Below are 25,585 nucleotides of genomic sequence, written 5' to 3' on the forward strand. Positions count from 1 at the left end.
CTAAAATTTTTGTTTACACTTGCAGGAAAGAAAGTGCAAGAATCCGTTAAGAATTAAAATCAATCTTGAGATAGACGGAAGTTAATTTTTACCCTCTCCCTTTCGATTCTTCTCCATTCTCAATCTCATCTTAACTTTTTTAGATGGATGATCGCTTGTTGTCATAGCAACCGCAACCACCGTCTGTCATCAACGCTTTACAACAGCGGATCGCTGGTGGCAAGATTTCTTCTTTTACGTCTACGTACACGTCATAAACACGTAGTCGACTGGAAGTCACGTGTATCAGACAGATTCTTCATATTTTACGGAGTAAATCTAATGTAAGAAAGGAATATATCCTCGCATTTTTTCTTCTTAAAGCTTAAGTTTTATGACATGACCAATTCATACAAATTTTGAGCATAACTGGACTTCTGATAACGAAAAACTTGGGAAACTTCAGTTAAGTTTCGGAAAACTTTTCTAGTCACGACCTTTTTCTCCTAGACATGGCACATAACGTACGCAAAACAATTCTTGGGGTAATGTATTTTTAGTTTGTAATGTATTTTTTATGAAAATAAGATAATGATCTCTCTTTATTCAGAGGTGTGTTCGGCAGATATTATTGGAATGAAAGTGATATTTCTCGCAATGTGTTAAATATTTAAATGAGCAAAAATACTGGTTTCTTACTTGTTATATTTTTTACATGATAACATCAGAAAAACAAAAAGACCGCGGATTGGCCCGTAATTTTGTTGCGTCACGAGGAAGCAATTGACCCTCCCCCAACAGGCTTTGAGAAATTAATGTAATTAGTATAAGTGGGCGTGATTTCGGTTCTTTTTCGGTTTACTTTGCATGGAATATTACATACCTTTTGACTCCCCCCCCCACCCCTTGGAAAACGTCGAAATGACGGGCCTGCCCCCCTGGCTTGAAAAAACAACATATTTGCTTGTATGTGAGCATGGGTTTTGTTGCTTATCGATATAATAAGCATTAAATGTGTACCTTTTGACACCCCTCCCCCGGAAAATTTTGAAATGACGGGCCTGGATGCGGAGTCAAAGTCGGACCGATTTTCTCGTAAAAGAGTCGGAGGTTTTAAAATGCCAAGGGTTAGAATCGGAGTCGGTCATTTTCCCGCCGAGACTGCAACTCTACCATGGCTGTGAAGTGGGGTCGGAGTCGGATTAACTTTGGAGTAAAAGCGTCGAAGTCGGTAATTTTCACTCAAACTCCGCAGCCCTGGAAGCATTTAGGTATCAAAACGTTCGATCAGAAAAAAGAAGTGTAAACAAAAGTTAGTCAAAATTTCGATTAACTGATTCTTAGAGTTTTGAAGTGAAGTTTAAAAAGAAAGTCATCAAACAGCTACCAAAATAAATGGCGCTTGTTTTCAATTCAAGGTTTTATTTTTCTTTTGAATTGATACATAAAAATTGATACATAAAAATTGATACATATAATACACTGGGTCTTATTTTACTTATTTATTGAGCAATCACGAATTGCTTATTGTTTCCACTTGACCGTTGAATGACGACCGTGTCCAATGATTTTATTTTGGACCGCCTCTCTCGGCAGCACAACCTTCGAGCGGTCCCCCGATGCTATTCCTCCAGCTAGTACCGTCTCCACCAGCAGCACTGTCCACCGGAATCTTAGATCCTTAATCCGCTCCTGCCTGTGGCGGTTGCGTCCATATCCTACGCACACACACATAGACACTCGTGATTGCGAAAGCATAATTTGAATTTAAAGTGTCAAAAATTCAAAATTAAAAACCAAAAACTATTTTAAAAGTTATTTATACTAATATGAATTGAAGTGACTCAAAGCGAACTGGCATGGCTCAAAGTAACCCTTAATGACTCAGTCGAGATCCGACTTTCGCGAAGAATGCGTTCCAAGACTCCTCGCGTAAGTTTAAATTTCGCGTTATAGAAAAATATATGTAAAATATTTTTTTAAAGCATACCAAATTCTTTTAGACAATTATAAACACCCCGCAAACTGCTATAAAAAAATTCCTGAACTACACACTACAATATCTTAAATAAAGAACTGAACTTTTACCGTATTTTTTAAAAAAAAAAAAAAAAAAAAAGTCAATAATGAATTTTAAAGTTATCTTATTTTATATTTAAAAAATCTATTGCGGGCCCCACGCCACTTAGTTTTACGCTTCTTAAATAATCGTTGTTCTCATGTACAGGTATTCAGGGCCGTCCGAAGAGCTGATGACGCCCCCCCCCCCATCCAACTGTAAATATTGAGGTTCAATGCGTTTGTGTTGAGAAAAAATATCACATGTAACTCGCGGCAGCGTATAATCCTTAACTCACTACTTTTGCACTTCTTTAACAGATAATCCGCGATTATACTCAGGAAAATACTATGCTACATGAAGGTGACCGGGGCGATATCGCTCGCTCCCGCCCCTGGACGGCCCTGCAGGTATTAGAAGTATATTATAGTTCAGCATTTTATCATTAATACATACTTTGCGTACCGTGTTGTTTTATTTTATGTTTATATCTCCCATTCATTTTGAGCATTTAAAATATTTCTTGTTGAATAATTTATTAGAAAAATGAATATGCTTACTTGTTTTAAATTTATTCATTCCAAATGACTGATTCTACATTGACAAAGGGGTTCCTTGAAGTTTGTCGAATGATTCAATATTCATTAGTTTACACTTTTCTGCATTGGAAAAAAGTGTACCTTGAAACCTATATGCAGTTTTTTTTCTCGAAAATTTAAGCTTTTAGCGTTGTTTTTCTTACCTTTGCAAAAAGGGTAATTCAATAGGTTAGCTAGACATTAAGCCGTATAAGTAATAAGTAGCAATAGTTTTGAAGTATAAATAGTAATAATAGGGGTATTTTTAGTAGTAGCAGATTATATTTGAAGTGCGCGTTTGCAAGATTCATAAGATCAGAACACGATTTCAAACATTAAAGTTTAACCTAATATTTCAAAGTGCATATCTTTTAATTTCTCAGGAGAGATTCCTAAACGTTTATCGAGCTTATTCTTTTGATGAAGGACATATTGAAATATATTATGATAATATTTATTAGGGAGAAAGCTGAGATCTATTGGATTATCAGAAATACTTGAAAATGAGCAAACTGAAAAACCAGGTGAGAAAAAAAGTAGCATCTGGTATTACAAATAGCTCAATAACTTGATCAGCTGCCTCGTTTGACAAGATAGCGAGATGTATTGATTGATCCGTTGTGTGTGAGTGTCTTAGAATGAATTATACTCTTTCTTTTTTACTTCCTTGTAAGAGAGAACATTGAGTAAAATTCCCTTCTCAGGTTTCAACGTAAATTTCTTATTCTTATCTGAGGTAGTGAGATGTAAAGGGATGTAAGTGCAATTCTTAAAGTTTTGAGTAAAACCGGTTTTAAAGTTGAAACCGTAGAAGCAAGGGCCCACGAGAGGCCATGCCTATCTAGTCGGAAACTAGGGTCCCGGCTCTTTTGGTGGGTGCGAAAGGGGGTGGGTCTCGAAATTGGTGTGGTCTATGTATTGCATAGGTAACGAAACGTGGTTTTCCTACCATAAGTGTGGAAAATGTTCACATAATTCGCACATTCATGTAGTGAGGAGAACAGCTCACAATTCGTATGACTTTTGTAGTATTTAAATACTCTATTCAAATTTGGAGCGTAATTACCGTACCATGTCGAGTGTTACAGTTCAATCAATGGCGTTGTTAAATAAAGGATTTAAAAAAACAAAACCTAAAACCTTTACCTCAAAATATGTAGTAGTTGATTGCAAGCTGTTCCTTATTGTTTGGAGTTATAACTTCGTTAAAGTTTAAATTTGACAGTTTTTTCACGTTTCCCCTCAAGTGAGCGAATTCACCTACTTTATCATATAGTACAGTAAAAATAAGGGTTGGACCCAAATATATATAAAAAAATAAATAAATAAAAATAAACCAGCTTCAAATTGTTTATTACCTTCCCAATAAGAACAGGTAAAAAGTCCCACCCCATTGTGCGTCGGGTTTCGGAATGGGGGACATCTAAAAATTGGTATTTTGGGTATTTTTTTGGAATTTTTAGAGGGCATTTCAAGTGGCAATATTATGTCGTACTAAATTTAAAAGCATTAAACTAAAGGTGTTTACCCCCCTCAAGAGGGATGACACAACCCACTAATGCTACAAAGCCCCCCTGTCTCCGTAAAACGAAGCAGTATTTCGAACCCCCTTCCATACATTTCCAAGTGGAAATTTTATTTCATGCAGAGTTAAAAAAAGAAATCAAGTGTGTCCATACTCCAAGAGCGATGGCATACCTCCTCCCAATGCTACAACTCCCCTAAAAAATAATGCCCCAATCCCCCCTCCCCTCCTTTCCATTTCAAGTAGAAGTATTATTTTACTCAAATTAAAAACGCATTAAATCAGGACTGTCCAGTGTCCACCCCACAAGAATAGTAACTCACCTCCCAAAACGAAATAATATGCTTAAATATTCCCCCCCCCCTCTTTGGTAGCACTTAGGTGCGGGGGGACTTCGGGCTGTCATGTCATGTCTCTGGTCGCCTATTTGATTAAATGGTCAGAAAAATTACACTGAACTCCCCCCCCCCATTATACTATATTGCTTTTGTGCAGTATTTAAAATCAAAATTTTTAGTTTACGTTATACATACATGCATGCCTCAAATACGTCATCAGGCTGAGATTAACTCTCTGTCAGAACTGGAGTTTTCAATGATTTCTCCCCTAAGCTTGTAACAAAAAACCTTCGTTATCAAGATCTTTTTCGGTATCTGGATACTTGGCAAAATCATTATTGTTGCAACTATGTATAGCAGTTTGTGCATATAGTCGAGCACTTCAGCCCACTTTCAAACTTTGCAAACGTTCACTATATCCAATGAATTTCTCAGAGCAATCACAAGATATGAGGCACAGAAAATCTTCTGGAGCACAAGACTTGGCTATTGTAAGAGAACGCAGATGATATTTCTGTGGTACTTTCTCCTTTGTATCCATCAAAAGTGACACTAGCTTTCCCAAATTTACAAATGACACATACACTGCATTTCTGGCATAGTATTTCCTTGAAGCTTGCTGATCATTACCAAAAAAAAAAAAAAAACATCATGGAGAAGGTATCTTCGATGACAGCAGTTGCTTGTTTTGTGATGGTGGATAGATCTTTTGCTTCAGGTAACAGCACTTGAACGATGCAGGATTTCTTTCCTTTTGAAACCAGGTTCAAAGAATACTAATGGAGGATCAGTTCATTACTCATACTGGAAGTTTTTAGCAATTTGTTATTCCATACTTTCCGTACATACCATTCTGTGTAAAAGATGGTTTGGGTTTATACATCTTTACAGATAGTAACTACTCTCGTAACAGAAGCTAGAAACTTAACTGCATACTTCCTTTACAAAGAAATGCCACTATTTTTTTGCCTTCAATATCCTTTTATGTTACTACCCCAAAGTTAAAGGCCTCATCACAATTAACCTTATTATCAGCGACTAACCATTATTAGCGAGCAATACCACTATACCAACCTGAGTCAATACCAGTAGGGAGGGAAGAAACTTCTGGTGGCTTTAGAAACGGATTGTGATCTCAAAACTAGGAGACAAGAAGGTGTAAATATTTAGCATTCTTCTGTTGTATCGCTCATTGCTCTCATCAAAACTTGTTCGATCTTTGAATTACTACAGGTTCTGGACTTCTAAAATTTCACTGCGTTGGATCGTTGGGGGTATCCTAATGTAAAACCTTTATCAAATTATTTTATCGCACAATGTACTCAAAAGTTTTAGACAGTGTTGCAAGTATATGTGCGCATATTTAGCATAATTCACATAACCGGCTGCGTAAAAGAGAGGCCGCTTGGTGTTTGCAAACGAGAACCCCCATTGACTTAGAGGGTGCAGAATTGCAGCATCGCCCGTCTCACTATTGGCGATTTTGGTTTATCCCCCCTTACGGTGATGGCAAAAGATTGTAGAAAAGTTGAAATAAATTAATTAAGAAGAAGGAGGGAAATTCAGTCAATTTGGACTTTTTTTGTGTTGCTCAGGGATTTAGTTTTAGATATCACTTCAGCTCTCTAAACAGCTAAATAACTCCAGTTACATCTAAATCGGTTACTGAGCTCGCTTAGATCATTTTAGGATGATCCTTCTGACATTACAATATCATTGTGTGGCATTTTGTACCTCGGAAAAGTTTAAAACCTGTGAAATATTTTCTTGAATTACATTGCAATAGTTGATTTTAGAATGCAAATTGAAGGGTTCCCCCCCCCCCAAAGCGATGGCACACACCTTTAGTGTTATGAAGTACGCATGCAGAATAAAAGCCATAAAAAAAAAAAAAACTTTGGAAAAACTGCCTTAAAAATTCCAATGACGCAATCTGTGCTATGGACTCCTCCCCCCCCCCCGCACCCCGGTTAATTTGCATTTTTGTCTATAAGAGTTCATTACTTTACTATGCTAGGGTGTAGTTTCTGCGATTTTTGAGTAATAGAAATCATTTTTTTTAAAAAAGAGGATTATTTCGTCCCCCCCCCTTTCCCCCTAAACCCGACGTGCAAAATGCTGGGACTTTTTACCCCTTCTTGCTGGAAGGGTAAGAAATAATTTGCAACAGGTTTAAACTTTTTTTTTTTTGGATGTTTGGGTTTGGCCATTTTTTTTGCCTAATTTTACTGTACTAATAGTGATAGCACGGCTGTATCAAAGCTGTGTTTACGCTTACTTAGATTGACAGGCTCTCATTTTCAAAGTTGATTTACAGAAACACAGACTCACATTCAAACTCTTGGAAAAATAAGCTTTGTTTAGCTTTGAACAAACTTCATCTTCGGAATTTTACGCATCATTCTTGATACTAATTGATCTGGTTTGTCAGTCATAATATTGTCTAAAAATCTCTTTAAACATTCAGATGTCGTACTTAACGGAGGGTGCCATACTTGGTCAAAGAACTTCAACTTAAAACACTAGAACCTCATTAATCCGAACATCCAATAGTCCGAATGCCGCCGAAATGGAATGCATGTAATTCAATAAAATAAATTAAGTTCAGCGAGAGCGATTGCAGTGAACGTCGCTTATAAACTTTTAAATTGGCACATTATGCATAGCAGTACAGTACTGTGCTGAATGAAATACACCGCCAGCTCAGTCATTCAATCCGAGGACTGCAATTTCGTGCTTACTCGCCCTCATCAGCCCGGAATCGGAGGTGACTGAGCTGGAGGGGGAAAACCTCTTAAGGCAGCCAAGAGTGCCAAACAAACTGGTAGCTAAAATAGAATTAGCACTGACCAGACGAGTGACCGAAGTAACGGTTCGGTTCAACTCGAAAGTACTGTGCGTATTGCATGTTTTATTGGTACATTTTTCCTAGAGTAATACTGTTTATACTCCATGTTTACTATTAATTAAATAAACAATATTTTACACTGCAAAGTATTTCTTTTTTTATTGCACCACTTGTGATCCATTTTAGCCACATTCTAGCTGTTGTTACGAACAAGACATGTTGAAAGCATCATATTTTCTGTAGTCCGAAGGATTTGATAGTCCGGACACCTCCGGTCCCAATTAGTACGGATTAAAGGGGTTCCATTCAGGCGCGTCATTTTGGGGATTCCCCTGGTTTTGAAAAATTAATGTTTTTGCATATAAGCGGGCGAGGTTTTGTTTTTTTCCGATAAAATTCGCATTGAATATATGCCCTTCATCCAGGCACCTGTCATATCGTAATTTTCCGGGAGGGAGGACAAAGGGGATATAATCAGTAAATATGTATTATATATGAAATCCTCAAAAAAATTTATTTGTAATTACAATGATCTCAAAGGAGGGGGAACGCCCTCCTGATCCCACTAAATAAAAAAATAAAAAAAACCCTTTCCTAAGTAACAGGAATGCTTTCCCCCTGGAAAAATTCAAATTGGCGGTTCTCTTTCTACTGGAACTTGAAATATGTGCGATTATATCTACTTACCAGCGTGCAAGAGACAGAACAAGGGTGCCGTGTTAAGCACAAAAGTCATATTTGCAGCTGAGCTCAAAATGAGAAATTGTTTTATAGTTTTACGTACCCAATATACTTGATTCAGATTTTGTTTTTCAAAAAAATTAAAAAAAATATTTCCAATTCACAAATGACCATAAAACTATGTATTCAGCTAAAATACGTTAGAGCCACCCGGTGACAACAACTTGAGTTTGGTAAAATGTGCAAAACACGACTTCTGTGCTTAGCGCGGCACGATGCGGTGCAGTGTAAACTTTGCAAGTTTTTACAGTTTTGTCAACTTAATTTGATTTTTAGGCAGTGAACAGAAATTTACAAAAAAATTGGCCTCAAGTTACATCGACAAGAAAGCTTTTGCTATCTCAAGGACATAATGACCCACAGACAAGCAATCTCAATGAACGGAATCCCAGCAGTGAGAGTTCTCAAAAGATTTATGAACTAAGGACTTATCAAATGAGATGGTCGGATTTTAAGCAGTTTCTAAAGTATGTAGAAGAATACTTTCCCGTACGTTTGAAGCATTCCAAACTTCTCGGATTTTGGAGCACCGAGCTTGGAGCTTTGAATGAAGTAGTTCACATTTGGGAATATGGTATGTTTCATAGCATTTTCTTTTATAAATAAACTAGAAAATTGCCCAACAAGGTGTGACGGGCGAAAATTGCTTTTACATTTGAATGAAGGAATTGCCTGTTCTGTGATATTTTTTGATAGTTGAAATTTTAACTCTTAACTCCAGTGGACTAACCCTGAGTTCCAAGAGATAGCGTTCATTGTTGACCACTTTTTTGTTTCTTCATTCTCCTAAAATGAGTCCACCAGTAAAACAGTAAAGTTACCAGATCCAGTTTAGTCAAACTGAAGCATTTTCCAGCACGTCAAATATTACTAAAAAATGTTATCAAATTATCATGATGTGGCGCGAATTTCATTGTTAATGACGTCAGAAGCGTTACTCAATCAGTGAATTCACTGTTATATGTATGAGGATTTTAATATTAAAATCCTAAGTTTTCAAAAAAATTAATTGATTTTTGCGATAAGTTATTTTGCAATCGAAGGGACTGGTTAAAATCAGAACCGAATTGATTGGCAGTGTCGAATCTGAACCGGGGTGGGGGGGGGGGGGGGGGGTGGAGAGGCAAGCTAGGACTCTTGCCTCGGGCGGCAACTTCTGGGGAGAGTTAAAATTCACCCTATTTCTTCTTTTTCGTTGAAGCTCAATGTAAAAATTTGAAGGAAGAAGGGTAGAGACGGCAGTTTTTAGACTTGACCCGCCTCACAAAAATTGTCTATCCGGCTAAAACTGAATGATTAGTCAATGCTGCATTGAAATGATTGGGCAACGTTGAATTAAAACAATAGGTAAAAGCGGAATTGGAACTTTTCATCAAAATTGAATTAAAAAAATTGGGCCAAAAAATGAAGTGAAATGATTGTTCTAAACTGAACTGAAATGACGACTGGCTAAAGAAATAATGTAAGCTTAAAATTCTATGAGTTTGGGTAGAGGTTGAAATTCTTTTAGCAAGCTTAAATTGTGTTTTTAAATTAAAAAAAAATGAAAATATTCCTAAAGTATTGCTTGTTGTGTTTTCATGAAAAATATTTTAAAGCAAAAATACTTAGTTTTGTTTGGGACTTAATACACATATACAGCTTTAAATAGGTTAGTAGGGCAAAAGTTGATAGGGAAAACCTTTGCAATATTCAGTGAGACGAAGGTTTCAGAAAGAAAAATTGGTTTCCTTAATCACTAGGAAATTGATTGATTTTTCTATTTATTTTGCTAAAGGTAGATTGGATATTCTTAACCCATTTAATCACACTATAGGACGATGGGCCAAATATTGAAACTGAAAAACTTTTCGTCTCCATATTTCTGTGATTAATTCTTAAATAATAACACAGTAAACTCTCTATCAACCGGGAATGAACTATCCGGGTTGCGGATTATCCGGGTCGCTACCCCCCTCCCCACCAAAGTAAAGAAGTAGGGGAATGTGGGGCAAAGTGAAATGGTAAAATATGTACTTTACTTTTAGCGCCACCTATCTAATAATATTTTGACTATGTCGTCACCCATGTAATCTATTCCAGTCAAAAAAAAAAAAAAAAACTTAACAATCAAAAAATATGACAAGACAAGCAATTTAAGTTGAAAGTCAAAAATAATTTTTTATATTGTTGAATGATTCAAAGCGTTACCGTCGCAACAGACTAATGTTGATATTTCTACCGAAACTTCCAGTTGTTGAGCAAATGTTTACAAACTTTTTTACAATTTCAACTCTAAAACTCGAATCTTAAGGGGACATAGAGGTTCACACAAAAACAGTAAAATCATTAACAGTATCAACCTTAATCTCTAGTGCAAAGGAATTGAAGAATCATTTCTTAAATCTTTTAAGATCAATCATCTTAAAAACAGTATCTTCAAATTAAAAATTGTTACTCTTAAAAAACTGAAACAGTATCTTTCCAAATTTAATTTCGTTAATGGCCAATGCAAAGACTTAATTTCTGATCTGATAAACTTCAGGATCGGACTTGAATTTACGACAAAAGAAAATATTTATTTTATAAATTGTTTTCAACAAAAAAGCTTTGAGAATGTTCCTTTTCATAAAATTTTAAATAAGTTGTCATATTAAAGAAGACAAAACAACGTTAGAAGAAGCACAAATTTGTAAATTACAGCAGACATGTGTTTCGGCGTTATAGGGAACGCCTTTTTCAATGCAAAAAATAATGAGCTTATGGATGAAAAGACATCCGACAAAAGCCAAGAGCAGATAAGCATGCAGCTTAAAAGATAAAAACAGCGGATTAGCCAAACACCAATGACAAAGTTATAAATCGATCAGGAACCAATAGGAATGCAAGCAAAGGCCAAGAGCTTTCTCTTAGGTACGAAACCAGAAAGAAAGAATTCAATTGGACAAAGATTAAGCCGAAGCTTAAACAAAAAGAAAAGAAATTGTCAGTAACCGTGAACCGCAAGAAAGGAAAAGCTGAATGGAAAACCATGAAATAAAATAAACAGAAACAAAAAATATTCGAAAAAAGGAAAAATAAAGATAAATAGAAGAAAATGGGGGGGGGGGGGGGAGTGTCAATCAAGACAAAAAGGTAAAAATAAACAAAGGAAGAACGATAAAAATGAATGGGAAAAAAACTTTACTGTTCAGCACAAAGATATTTATTTATCAAGTTGTCATATTGTTTTCCTATACAAAATAAAAACATCATAACTGCCTTTAAATATCCTAAGCCCTTTTGCAAAAGAATCTTGAATTATCGAGAAGTTGCTTTTTTGCACAATGATGACAATCCATGTTTATGTAATGAGGTCAATTTTAGAAATTTCATTAATGCAGATTACAAGAATGTTACCACTGGTAATTTGGATATCATCACAAACATAAATATCAGATATTTGATGAATTTTGGCACTAAATTCAGACTGAACAATCCCTGCAAACGTCGCAAAGCAATTTTTGTTTTTAGGAAAAACGTTTTACAATTTATTAAGAAAGCTGCATGTTCACACGCTATACCTTTTGAGGCTTTCCAGGAATGGAAAGATCAGTTAATTACAGAATTTAAAACCTTTTTCGTCAAACAAATTAACAGCAAAGAATACCATTACCAAAATTTGAAAAGGATGACATCGAATACATAAATAATTTGAAAATAAGTTTCATTTTTGTTCCAATTGACAAAGCAGCCAATAACTATGCTATCATTTGTAAACAATTCTATATCAACAGAGTCTTGCAAGAACTTAACTCCTCATTCTATTACGTTAAATCTAATCTCAGTACGGATAGTATTCTAAAGCAGTTCATTGCATACAAAAACTCTGCAACTCCAAGTTTTCTTACAACTCCCCCCCCTCAAATTGTCGATATTTGCCTTTTATTTTTATGACACCCAAATTCCATAAATCATCAATTAAATTCCGTTTCATTTGCTCAACAACTGGAAGTTTCGGTAGAAATATCAACATTAAGTTGCAACTTATTTTAAAACAAATTTATGTTTTTTTGAAAAACAATAATATGTATACTAGCTACTTTTGAAATAGTGACAACAGCTTTGAAATTATTAGAAAATTACAATGTACTCCCAAATCTGTTCATACTTTCGACTTCGAAAATTTGTTTTGTAACATTCCTATCGATGATTGATATAAAACTCTGTTAAAACTTTTTGATACTTTTCATATTGATGAGGATCTCGGAATCGGTAAGAAGTTTTTCGACAGTATGTGCCATTTCTGTGTTTTCAACAAGTTCGTAACTTTCAATGATTTTACTTTTAAACAGGTTCATGGAAATGGCATGGGCACAAATTGTTCTAGCACTGCTGCAAATTTATATCTCTTTTTCTACGAATTCAAGTACACGGTTCAACATAACAAAAAACACAATATTTTTAGATATATCGACGACATCCTGATATTCAACAGTAACTTAGAAGATAAGTTCAATCTAATTTACCCACAAAGGTTACAATTAAACAAAGCCAATGAAGACATACAATCCGCTAATTTTTTGGACATTTCTTTTAAAATCGATAATTCTGGACTTATCACTGATATCTACGATAAAAAGGATAATTTAAATTTTTTCACTAAAAGTATGCCACATTTAGCAATCTGCATAAGAAAGTTTTTATTAATATAGTAATTGGATAGTTAAGCAGATTTTTCAGGATATGAAACAACAATGTTCATTTTAACAAACAATGTTATAAATTTGCTGCGAATTTGTACTACTACAATTTTATCCTGTCAATTTAACTTCTTTTATTTTAATTTATTCAAGAAATCTTTTGTAAAACATCGACAATTATAGTCTCCGCCCAAATAACTGCGAATGGCAATAGGTCCACTGATGGTTTGAATGATAATGTCATCCAAATATGCAACCTAGCTAAGAACACTCTCGATCAACTCTCCTTTTAAACAATTTTTTTTTCAAAATCGGTCCATCCGTTTAGGCGCTATGGTGCCACAAACAGACACACAGATAACAGATACACAGACACGTCAAACTTATAACCCCCTTCCTTTGTGTGTCGGGGGTTAATAAATCCCCCGAAGAAAGCTTATTTGGTCCAGAAGGTTTTGTAGAGGAAATTTGATGATCTGTTTTAAGAACAAAAAATTAAGTGCACTTTCTGAAAAAGTGTGACGTCAAGGTATAGACATTTTCAAGGACCATTAGAAAATGACTTTGGAAGCGGGATAGTATATGAAACGAACAATGTAAAATCGGGGTTCCACTGTATTTAAACATAATAGATAGGTATATTTTTATTCATATATCAGAGGCAGAAATTGCATTTGGGGTCTTGAGATTTTCAAGCGAGATTTACGCGAGAAGCAGCTTATGCAAACAGTGTTCAAGGTGAGAGTTCTTTAATATTTTTCTGATTGCTTTCTAAATGTATGTGGAAACATAAGTGCCAGGTAAATGGCCCTAATCAGCCACTTAATTAATAACTTAAAACATATTAGGTAAAACGATGAGAGTGCCGCTCAAAAGTTTTGCAATCTACAGCAGAATATTTAAGTCATGCAGTATAATCATTACAGCGTGCATATATAAAGCGTATTTCGTGCATTGGTATTCGCTCATTACAGCGAATACGCGAGCAAAGCAGATTAACTGCAACAGATTAAGCTAGGTTACACCAAAAACGCGTAGGGCAGGAGAGGTGTATTTTTCAAGATAGATTCGGTCACTTGTTTACGCACGGAAGTAGTTTAAATCTAAAAATTAGTAAGTAGTTTAGATTTAAAGTAGTGAGTAGTGTAGATTAAAAAAAAATTAGCTTTCAACTAGTCATGTTTCAGGGACTATGAAAGGTGTGATATCATTGGAAGGGAAGGGGAAGAAAGAAATAGGAATGTCTGAGTATATTTCCTTCATTTGTTTAGTTAAACTGTGAGCAATTATCTACATTCAGTTTATCGTCAGTGAAACTTTTTTTTTAAAGTGTAAAAGGCCGCGGATAAGACGCCTACGGATAATCGGGAGTTTACTGTACAGCCAAACTATAAACCAGCGCGCCCTCTCGTTAAATTCAAGCTCTATGGAAAATCTAGGTAAACACTAAAATGTCTGACGCATTTCGTAATTCTTTCGTTTCATTCATCCTTTACGTTATTTAACGTCCTGATTTAAAAAATATTTCTTACAGGTGGTACCCGCAAGGCTTTGCCCGTTGTTGAAAATTAAAATGTCATTCGGTTCGCCTGTATATTTACAAATAATGGATGACGAATTTCTCGCCAATTGGCTATGTTTATTCGCTCTCCCATTCCACATCATGATAATTTCGTAATTTACTTGTCCATCTTATGATAATTTTGCTCCGAAAAGCGTTTTTAAAATTGAAATAGAAAAAGAATTAAATCGAATTTTCGAAAAATCGCTTCGAGTGCACACCCCCATGCTACAAACTAACTTTGTGCCAAATTTCATGAGAATCGGCCGAACGGCCTAGGCGCTATGCGCGTCACAGACATCCTACAGACATCCAGACAGAGAGACTTTGAGCTTTATTATTAGTAAAGATAAAGATCATTTTTTAAAAACTTTTCCTCAAAGTTTGCTTACATTGGATTATTTGGGACTTTCGCTTATCCAAGCCGAGGCATATTCCGACCATCGCGATTAATCGGAACTCTACCGCATTCGATATACTTAAGCTTTCAATAACATCTGAAGTGGAAAATTAGGTTCATATAACATTAATATTTTTGCCAAATCAGTCCCACTGATGAAGGATAATCTAATTCATTAATAAGTGGTTGGATATTTGAAAATAAAAAAAGTACGTATGAATGAGTATCATAATCTTTTTGACGGAAAATTTAGTCTTTAGTTTATCATTAAAAACTTGGCTAAAATAGTAATGTAATAATTCGTTTTTGTTGTTTTTTTGCCAGATAACCACGACCATCGAGCTATAGTTCGCAAAGCCATCGCTAATGACGCTGTATGGCAAAATGATTTCATCAGTAAGATTTCTCCGATGTGTGTAATTCAAACAAATGCAACTATGAAGCTTTTGCCTTGGAGTTCAATCAATGTGCCCAGAAAAGCTGGTTTGTTCACATTTTATGCTTGATCCTTTTCTGTAACTATAAAATAAAAGTTGATAGAGCTGTCATTCCTGCTTTCAAATGATTTTAGATAGTAGTGTACAAAGTAGCGTACCTAGCATGGGTGAACCCCCCCCCCCTCTACAAACGCGAAAAAAAGGGAAATGAAAAGTTTTTTTAATGTTTAAACATGAAGAAAGAAATTCTTAAATCCAATTTGGTATCAACCCGCTCCAGAGAGTCTTTCAACAAAGGTGCTCCCTCTCCCCCCCTGGTGATGTAACTGCGTTTGATCGAGAAGAGATAACCTAAAAAATGGGAATTTGCTGAATTTAAGTGTTTATATTTTTCAAAAATTTTCAAATTCCCAGGGGGGTGTCTCCGTCCTTCGTAGTGACGCCACTGGTGTACATAAGACCAGTAGCATAGGTAATGTACATAAGAAAATATGGTTGAGTTGAGGTGCCATGGTCGCTTGACGAGAATGGTGATACATGATGAAGATAAAATTTTTTTACCATTTCGCCTTTAAATATAACTTCCTATTTTATCAAACAAACGACATACATGAAAATAATTTTACTTCAAATAATGTGTGCATTTTATTCTTTTTCCAAAGAATTACACATCAATCACGTAGTTTCAAACCATCGAATTTGGGGGAAAGTATACGTGTCTTTCAAAAACTCGTTTTCATCAAGTACTGTGTTGTTTGAAGATTACCTATTATAAACTGCATTTTCAATGATGTGGAATTTTACTTGTTGGGAAAAAGTTCACAAGCAAGGTGATTAGTCTGCATACTTTTCGGAATCTTGTTTGATAAAATCTGGGGTGTGGAAATGTTTACGCGACTTATGAACTTGATTGTTTTTCACGTTTAATGGAGAGTGGGAATAAAACTTATGAAATTCAGATAAGTATGTAGATTTTAGGTTTGAATGTGGAATTCGGAAGCAGGTTCATTTATCTGGAACGAAATTTTCTTGAGAATCTTCTTCCTGTCTATTGGGATTGTTGTTCGAAGTGCGTTGCTTGGAGCGTGAGGAACGTCTGACGCAAGATTTATAAGAACTGATTATTTATTCATTGTTTCTCTGGGTTTTGAATTGTACTATGCAGATTTGTGTGCAACGATGTCGAAGGACCCGGTGAAATCCTGAAAACATTATCACCACGGAATGAAGAATTGTAGTTTGGGAAACGAAAGACCCTTGAATTTTTGCTGTTCGCTTCACATCATGTTCCTGTCACTGTCAGAATGGCGTAAGAAACAAATTCAACGAATCAGGTTTCATTTTTCCAGTTTTCAACTAGTCAATATAATCGATCCTTGGCCAAATAGACAACTTTTCCAATTTTTTACTTGATACCAATTGCGCTCCTTATGGTCTCCTCTGCCGGTCGCCTTGTCTAGTGGTCAGAGCAGTCTGACTGTGATGGGGAGGTGCCGGGTTCGAATCTCGGCTCAGGCATGGATGTACTTTCTCTCTCTCTTGTCCTTTCTTTGTGTGAACGTGTTGTTGTGCTGTGAATGGTTGCCCATCCTATAAACGGGTCTTTGTGGCATGTATGTGCTGTGGAAGTCGGACTTAACACCAAATTATGTAGCACTTGGAAAAGTGAAGCAACGCACCCGAAATTGCCAGTCTGGCTGGCACATGACAACAACAACAACATGGTCTTCTCTTATGAAAGGTCTTCCTTTGCGCAGTCAGTCGCTCTGTACATTGGGATATGCTCCGTCATGACCGTGCAATGAATTGATCTACAATTTTGTAGCGATGATGCAATTCTGTTGCAATGGATGCTTTGATCATTGCGCTAATGATTTGAAGTTCCTTTCATTTTTTAGAGGCACGAAAAATCCAAAGACCCATCTGAATACACAAAAGTTCGGCGTAATTCCGTATTCAAATGCAAATTGTATTTTACAACTAAAAACAGCGTAAATTTTTTTGAGATGAGCATCACTTTTGCTCCACTCTATTTTCTTTCAAACAAAATAAACTGAATTAAAAATGAAACCATAGCTGAACTACGTCTTTACTTTTAATAAGTCAAGATACATTATAACTTCACAAGTCAGGAGGGACTAATCAAAACCACACTTGCCCATTGTCCAAGTTCAACAAAAACTGAAGTAGCAGCTGATTCAAGTATCACAGGATGGTTCCTATAGCATTGTATTGTTAGTTTTACTCAGAGAAATTCATTTTATGTTTAAATTCTGTTTTAAAACTTAAAAAAGTTTTAAATCAAACAAGAACATACTGTTTAAGGCTTTCACGGCCGGCGTCAATATGGGGAGATAACATTTCCGGGGTAATTGGTCATGGTCCAATTGGAGTAGCATTTCCAGACGTTTCGGCATTCTTTGCTGCAGCCATCATCAGTGGATTGAGTTTGGTGAGACTTATTCCTGGCTCCGGTGGCTTCGGTATTTAAGCAAACTGCTGCTGGGCTGCTGGTCCTGATTGGGAGGCGTTCTCAAGCCGCTGGTGGAATAAGATTCTTGATTGGATGATATTCAAGCCACTGGGTGATCCTGGTACCTGATTGGATGGGATTCACAAGCCGTGGTGGCTACCGGTTTCTGATTGGATGGGACCACAGTATGATTTAGACTGTTGTGGCGAGCGGATCTAAGGGCAGGGTGCCATGTTTTTGGTGAATCGAAACTCTCCTCTTTTCTGTTGAAATTATAGGGGTATTTGAAAATTTCTATAGCTTCGCGATGAAGACGGGCAAAGTAATGAGATGTTGTAGCCAAGATTTCTGTGTCTTTAAATTTGATGTTGCGGACTCCTTCTTGTTGGCTGTGTTCGGCTACGGCTGACTTATCATAGTTTCCTAAACGGCAATGACGAACATGCTCAGAAAGGCGTGTCTTGATGCTGCGCTTCGTAGTTCCCACATAAACTGATCCACAGGAGCACGGAATTTTGTAAACTCCAGATGTGGAGAAAGGGTCACGGGGGTCCTTCACCGGGCGATAACAATTCCTAAGTTGAGTGGTGGGCTTGAAAATGGTCTTGATGTTGTGTTTTTCAAGGAGTTTTCCAATTCGGTCAGTAACTCTGTGTAGGTAGGGTAAGAACACTTTCCCTAATGGTTCAGATGGGGTAGACTTCTGTTCGTTATTTTGGGACCTCCTGGGATGAAGGGCTCTTCTAATTTCTCCTCTAATGAATCCATTGGCTTGAAATTCTAGCTCAGGGTGTTTCAATTCCTCCTCCAAATGTGTCGTTTCACAGATTCTTTCTGCTCGGTGCATAAGGATATTGAAGACAGCCATTTTTTTTGTATCGGGTGGTGGTTTGAGTTCTTATGAAGGTAACGATCTGTGTGTGTGGGCTTGCGGTACACTTGGTGGTCGAGCGTCCTGTCTTCCTTTTTTGTCACAAGAACGTCGAGGAAAGGCAGCTGATTATTGCTCTCCTTCTCCGTGATGAACTGAATGCTGGGATGGAAGTGTGGCTGAGTGACTCGTGAAAAAGCAGTAATTGTGCATGTGAAAAAACAGGTTGTGGCAAATACAGTGCTGCCCACGTGAGCATCTGACGCGAAAAAAAGAAACATTAAAAAGATATTTATTGGTACGGATTCGAACTGGCGCCAATCTGATTAACAGCACGACACTCCAACAAACCTAGCAATTGTGCCTTTCCTTTTCGAATGCTTTTCATTGAAGGAATGCGTAGTAAAAAGCAGCAAAAAAAGCTTTTTGCCGAATAATAATAGTAAAATCATGCGTCTATGTTTTGTCATTGGCCAACATGATACGATTTAAAATTATTCGTAAAGCATGGAATTTTATTAAAGGATGAGGAAGATCTCACGTAGCGATTGAAACAAACATTCTAGAGAAGTAAGATTAGATTGAAAATAAGTGTTTTTATTTTTGAATATTGAACTATTTCCCATAGCAGGCTGCTTTAACCGTTCCGGATTAAATGCTCGCACATGTTTCGCTTTTAATCGAACACATAAAATTCAAAACAAAAACCAGTTGAAATGAGTCCATTTTTACTTTCTTCTATATCTAATATATAGAAGAAAGTATTGGATTCGTGCAAATCCTTTCTCTTTTCTTTCTTTCTAATGGGGCTGCTTTTATTATTGTACTAGAAAATCGCCCATCAAGATATGACGGGTGAAAATTGCTTCTACATTTGAACTAAGCAATTGCCTGTTTGGTGATATTTTGATAGTTGAATTTCTAACCCTAATTCAGTGGATAAACCCTAAAATCCAGTAGATAGCGTTCATCGTTGACCATTTTTACTTTCTTCTATATCTAATATATAGAAGAAAGTATTGGATTCGTGCAAATTTTCGAATTTCGAATTTTGACGGATTCGAACATTTTGAGGTGTGCTGAGTCCATTTCGACTATTTTTGGAAAATGTCTGTCTGTCTGTGTGTGTGTATGTATGTGTGTGTGTATGTATGTGTGTGTGTATGTATGTGTGTATGTGTGTGTCACGTCTGTGTGTGACCAGTTTTTTTGTGGCCGCTCTACAGCAAAAACTACCGCATGAAATTGACCGAAATTTGGTACACATATGTGCCCCTATGTGAACTTGTGCCCATTAGTTTTTGGCGCGAATTCCTCCAAGGGGGGTGGAGCAATGGGACGTTTTTTGAGTTACGCGTGCTTGCTATTCCTCAGGAAGTAACTGGCGGAATCAAACAAAATTTGGTCCATATGTTGCCCCTAACAGGAGCAGGTGCTGATTCAATTTTGGTGTCAATAGCTCAAACGGGGGTTGAGTTATAGAACGTTTTTTATCGTCAATTGTGACTGCTGTATCTCAAGAAATAACGAACGGAATCAAACAAAATTTTTTTGACAAGTAGCCCTTAGTGGATATAAGAGCTGATTTTATTTTGGTGTCAACAGCTAAAAGGGGGGTAGCGCAATCGCTCGTTCTTTTTTTCCATTGTGAGTGCCCTATCTCAAGAAGTAATGCTACGTTCTGGTTGAAATTTGGAATATATGTGAATCCATACGTAAACAGGCTTTGGTTCAATTTTGACTCCAATCGCTCCAAGAGGTGTTGATTTTTTTTTTTTTTGAATAAAAATAGTTTTATTAATGCAACAATAAGAAAGATAAATCGTAATAGATTGTCGTCTGCGTATTTCTCGTGATTTTAATTGTATGGAAATGATCGGAAATATTATCTCAATGATTTAAAATTTTTAACTGTTTCCATCTTATGTTTGTTAATAAATAAAATATTTGTAAATAATTGAAGTAAGGCTTTTAAAGTAACTTTCAGTTTTTGCTCTTTGTTTTGTTATTACAAAAATTCAGACATTGGGATGGTCGTCAAGTTTTTGCATGTGTAATTTTGTTTTTGTTAGGAATATTGCTTCATCGTCAAGCATGAGGAGGGATCAGAAAAAGGAAAAATATAGAAGAAAGTTTCGTGATGGCCACAACATACTAGTTTAAGTGTAATTTTTCGAACGTAGACAAAATGTATTTTTTTTTCAGCCAAAAGCAGAGGTGTAGAAAATGATTTCTTACTAATGAAGTAGATAATAATTTTAATGTTTTATATCGTATTTGAATAAAAAATTAAATGTTCACTGGGTGAAACTCGTAGTTTGAATTTGGGTAATTTTATACAAAAGGTCGAACAATGCTATTCGAAAAATCTACATTTTAACATACAATGAAAATGTTTTTTGCACAAAAAGGCTGCCCTTCAGGTAAATCTAATATTTTTTTATGCTTACATTGTGCTTAGAGGTCTGGACGAAGTCAAAGTTTAAAAAAAAAGGAAGAACACTCTTCGATTAACAGTTAACTTATATATTCAGTAAGTTACCGCCCTATAGCCAGGGCTAAGGCAGAAATATGTGAAATACACCGCCAGCTCAGTCATTTCCAACCGATTACTGCAGTTTCGCGCTTATTAGCACTCATCAGCTCGGCATAGGAAAGTGACTGAGCTGGAGATGGAAAATCATTTAAGGAAGCCAAGAGTGCCAAACAATTTTTAGACCGTGGGTCTATTTTTCGTCAGTAGCCTGCACAATAATCTTTGAAATACGGTGCAAATAAAAGAAATCGATAAAGAATTGAGGAAGATCTAGCGTAGAAACCAAAAACAGGCTACAGAAATAATATATAAGGATTACGACGCTGCTAGGTTACTTTTGCTGCAATTATAGGTACCTATATAGCAAATAATTCACCCAGTTGAGCATCTTAAAACAGTTATTGCGTAGTGAAACCATGCTGTCCTGTGAGGTTACGACATTTTTTAAAAATTATGTCTTCATTTACAATGACTGACTGTGTCTTAGTAAATTTACTGGCTACTGAAATATTTTATATATATAAAAAACCCTTATGCATAACCTTGTCCTTCTTGGCATATTGGAGTTATCTTGACCACATTGAGCAGGAATAAACTTTGGGTTTTTTTTCCTGCACTGTTATTCTAAGCGAAGGGAAATCTTTCTTCTTTGAGATCCATTTTTCAGAGATTTAATTTCTTCTTTCGATCTTTTTGAACCTATTTTTAATGCCCACCATACAAAACGCAGAAACGGCAGCAATTAATGAAATGCTTCATTAGGCTTGACATTTTTCATGGTTTTAAATTGTTTTCTTTTATAAGTACTGTGATACAAAATCATACGTACGTAAATGAACAAAAAAAGGAAATTATATTGTATTATTGGAAGCATATATGAATTGAAATGGGACGTAAGGTTTTACATATGAAATCCTATCCAAATTAAAGCTTTATGAATAAATGTCCTCTCAATTTATTTTTAAAGTAGAATAAACTGCACAAGACGCATGCTAAACAAAAATGTCAATAACATTTCAAAAATAGCAATTTTAAGCTCAGTGGGGCGAATTTCCACACTTTTGGAGATGCGGGAATTTAGCCCAAAACATCTGCGGGGATTTTCCCCATTTTGCCACTTTCTGAAAAACGCGCCCTGTTGTTTTTAAACAGGGATTAGAATAACTATTTTCACTCAGAGGTGAAACTTTAATGCAAAAGTATCAAAGTGTAACTCCTTGACTCTTCTTTACAAATCCTATATTTTCCAATGTTCAAATAGAAAGTTAGATCAAAGTAGTAAAAAACAGATTTAGCCCTTTTTCACGTGTCTGGAGTTCTTGGTAAGGACAAAATTTCAAATAGGAGAAACCTAACACCTGGAGGTAAACTTCTCACTCCAAGACGGTCAAGTCAAAAAGTCGGTGCGGGCTTTTACCACGCGAGGGGCTTTACCCCCACCTACCCTATATTCAGTGTTTTGGCTCTCCTGAAAAGTGCCAATTTTCCCATTCGTTAGTTTAGAGTGGTGCCGACAATATTTTTACCATTATTTTCTTAAAGTATTTCTCAAGCTTCGAGTTTTCTATTAATCCATGATAAATATATCGCAATACTCAATACCAAAAATTATTGCAGCTGAAGACTTATATGCATTCAGTAGCATGAAATTGAGAATATATATATTCTTTTTAATTTGAATAGGTGTTTATGAACTCCAAATCTACAACATGAACACTCATAGTGACAAATGGGACTCAAAGCTGAAAGCAATGATGATGTTGAGTAAGTCAAGTAAAAGAAATTCTAACTCTGTGCTGGTGGCTTGTTTTAAATCAGTCTATGGACCACTTAATACAGGTATGTACATTTGTTTTCGCCATAATCACAGTGGCTTCGAATTAGATCGGATTTTAATAGTAAATATTATTGGCCATAGTAAATATTATTGGCTTTATCTTCAATAATGCATTATTTTGAATGCCCCCTCTTATCTTTTTTTTTTGCTATTGATGAATTAATTCCATTTTTATCTAATTTTTAGTTTATGCATTGTGGCAGCATGAAAGCTTTGACAACTACATCTATGGTAGTTTGCAATCGCTGTGTGAGGCCGACAAATCTTTGTGTAAGTAATTATGGCATTACTTCAGGCACACACACATTCACGCAAACACACACACATACTGTATATATATATATATATTATCGCAAAAGTAGAATATTTATTTATTCTATAGATCATCTAGGTAATGTGCGAATTAACTAAGGTGATTCGCTAAGTATCGAATATGTATTGCAAAATAGTTTCATTTTTCAAATTACCTAAGTAATTTACAAATTACATAGTTAACCTGTACATTACTTACTAGGTACACGTTAAAGTGGAAATTATATCTTTGTTGGGACAACAATAACGTTTCGTAAGCTTAAATTAACAATGTTATCTACACATTTTTCGATCTCAAAAGAATCAGTCACTCTAACAATTAAAAAATTAGTTGTGATTCTCGATCATCAACCAATTCAATGCCATTATACAGAAAATTAAGTAGTTTAAAATAATTAAATCAAGGAAATGAATTTGTAAAAAAACGGGCGATTCCAAAGATTGGTAACTCTTTGAATTACCTAGCAATTTGTTGAACTAGTTTTTTTCAATCTTTTGAACTTTTAATGAAAATTACAGGTGGGGAAAACCTAACCTGGCAGCGTCGTAACGCAATGATTATGATCTGCGTAGCCATCACAATATACTGCCAGGTTATTATTCCTTCAACTATAGATATGTTTACATTTATATTAGTAACCAATTAAAAGCAATTGAATACATGAGTCCGAAAACCAGTTATCTTCAGTGTTTTAACAAGGGACATGTCTGGTTTTCGGACTCATCGATTCAATTTAATTTCCCATTTCAACAAAATAATGACAAGGAAAACATAGTTGCATATTAAGCTTAGTTTTTATTATAAACTAACGTGCTCGAACTGCTTTGTCCGTATAGATAATTAAAAGGTCATTTGGTTCGCCTGTATATTTACAAATAAAGGATGACGAATTTCTCGCCAATTTGCTATGTTCATTTGCTCGCCCATGTTACGGTAATTTGCTCGTCCACGTTATGATAATTTGCTCTCCCACGTTATGGTAATTTGCTCGTCCATGTTATGATAATTTGCTCGGTAAAATGTTCTTAAAATTAGAATAGAAAAAGAACAAAATCGAATTTTCGAAAACTCGTTTCGAGTTGCACACCCCCATGCTCAAGGGCGCCCATCTGCAAAATTGTAAGGGGGGGGGGGAACTCAGATATTTTTTTCCCATGGGTTAGGAGGGTATTTTCTCCATGGAAACCGATTTTCAGTACAGATAAGAGTCATTAAAATATTTCATTTTTAATGACTTATTCATTAATGGCTGGAGAATAAATGTTTTTACATTTTTGCAAAGAAAAAAAGTACCAAAAGCAAGGAAATTCTAATTTCAAAGGGGGGCTCAAGTCCCCCTTGCCCCCTATATGGGGCGCCCTTGCCCATGCTACAAGCTAATTTTGTGCCAAATTTCATAAAAATCGGCCGTACGGTCTAGGCGCTATGCGCGTCACAGGCATCCAGAGATCTGAAACAGAGATCTAGACATTCAACTTTTATTGGTAATAAAGATTACCTGAAAAAAGTATTTTCAATTTTTTAAACAAAATGTCTGAATAACTAGGCTCATGATATAAAAGTTTCTAAATTTCTTTTTAAACTTAAAAATGACAAAACTGTTTCATTTAATTTGCTACTTCCATTGCGTTTACATTTGAATGAATGTATAAAAACATTTTCTTTTTCTTCAAAATAATATTTCTCTGTGATCGACGTAAATTTTTAATGAAATCCTAAAATGTATTTTTATTTATTTATTTTTTCAGTACATAATTTTCATCAAGATGTTTTGAGTGGATACTGCAAGGGTCTTGTGCCGCACAAAGTATCTCCCTTACAGTAGTCAACTTGTTGACTTAAAGGAAAGAAATGGAGCAATTCTAATGAGACGATCTTGTAAACGTAAAATTTATGATGGATATTTTATGACTTTTATAGCTTGTATTGAAATCAAGCTTTCTTTGTAACATTCATTAGACGTGTATCAAAATGCTGTTTTAGAAGCCAGCCGATTGTATTTCTAAGATATTTGCTGTTTTTATTTCAACTGGTATCGCTTGTGTTCGAAACTCGACCTATGGTGTCCTTCTGTTTCTTTGTATTTCAACCCCCAACCCGATTGCATTCTTAGTTTTCAACGAAAATGTAGGGTTAGGGTTTTACTTTTAAAAGAGTAATTTGAAAAATGTTCTTAAATCACGGCTAGGTACACTTAGATTGATGTAAAAATTTAAATCTTGTGAGAAAATTCTTAACCCCGAAATAGGGAATTCTTGTGAAAACTTTGCCAGTATTTTCTATATTTTTCGGTTAAAGCGAAATTTTGCTACTTTTGGTGCAAATATATTTTTGAACTCGAGTGTGAGTTTTCACGAAACGTTCTTCTACCCCTTTCATATGGATACTCGTACTATAAAAAATATTTTACTTCTTTCAAGAAAATTGT

At 35.6% G+C, this 25,585-nt stretch overlaps 1 protein-coding gene across 1 annotated transcript; it reads left to right on the forward strand.

Annotated features, from left to right (window-relative positions):
• The first annotated feature begins 270 nt into the window (after nt 1-270).
• LOC129230216 (protein NipSnap homolog 3A-like) lies at nt 271-25,255 on the forward strand. Its single transcript, XM_054864620.1, has 6 exons — nt 271-524; nt 8,345-8,642; nt 15,015-15,173; nt 22,691-22,846; nt 23,031-23,114; nt 24,906-25,255. The coding sequence occupies exons 1-6, from the start codon at nt 492-494 to the stop codon at nt 24,980-24,982; spliced, it is 807 nt and encodes a 268-aa protein (XP_054720595.1). The 5' UTR covers nt 271-491; the 3' UTR covers nt 24,983-25,255.
• The last annotated feature ends 330 nt before the right edge of the window (nt 25,256-25,585 follow it).

Source organism: Uloborus diversus, chromosome 1, assembly GCF_026930045.1.
Source record: "Uloborus diversus isolate 005 chromosome 1, Udiv.v.3.1, whole genome shotgun sequence".
Taxonomy (NCBI): domain Eukaryota; kingdom Metazoa; phylum Arthropoda; class Arachnida; order Araneae; family Uloboridae; genus Uloborus; species Uloborus diversus.

Coding starts and splice junctions, on each gene's coding strand:
- LOC129230216 (XM_054864620.1), top strand. CDS start 492: ATGGCACATAACGTACGCAAAACAATTCTTGGG. Junction 525..8,344: donor TACGCAAAACAATTCTTGGG/GTAATGTATTTT, acceptor TTTGATTTTTAG/GCAGTGAACAGAAATTTACA. Junction 22,847..23,030: donor CTATGGACCACTTAATACAG/GTATGTACATTT, acceptor TCTAATTTTTAG/TTTATGCATTGTGGCAGCAT.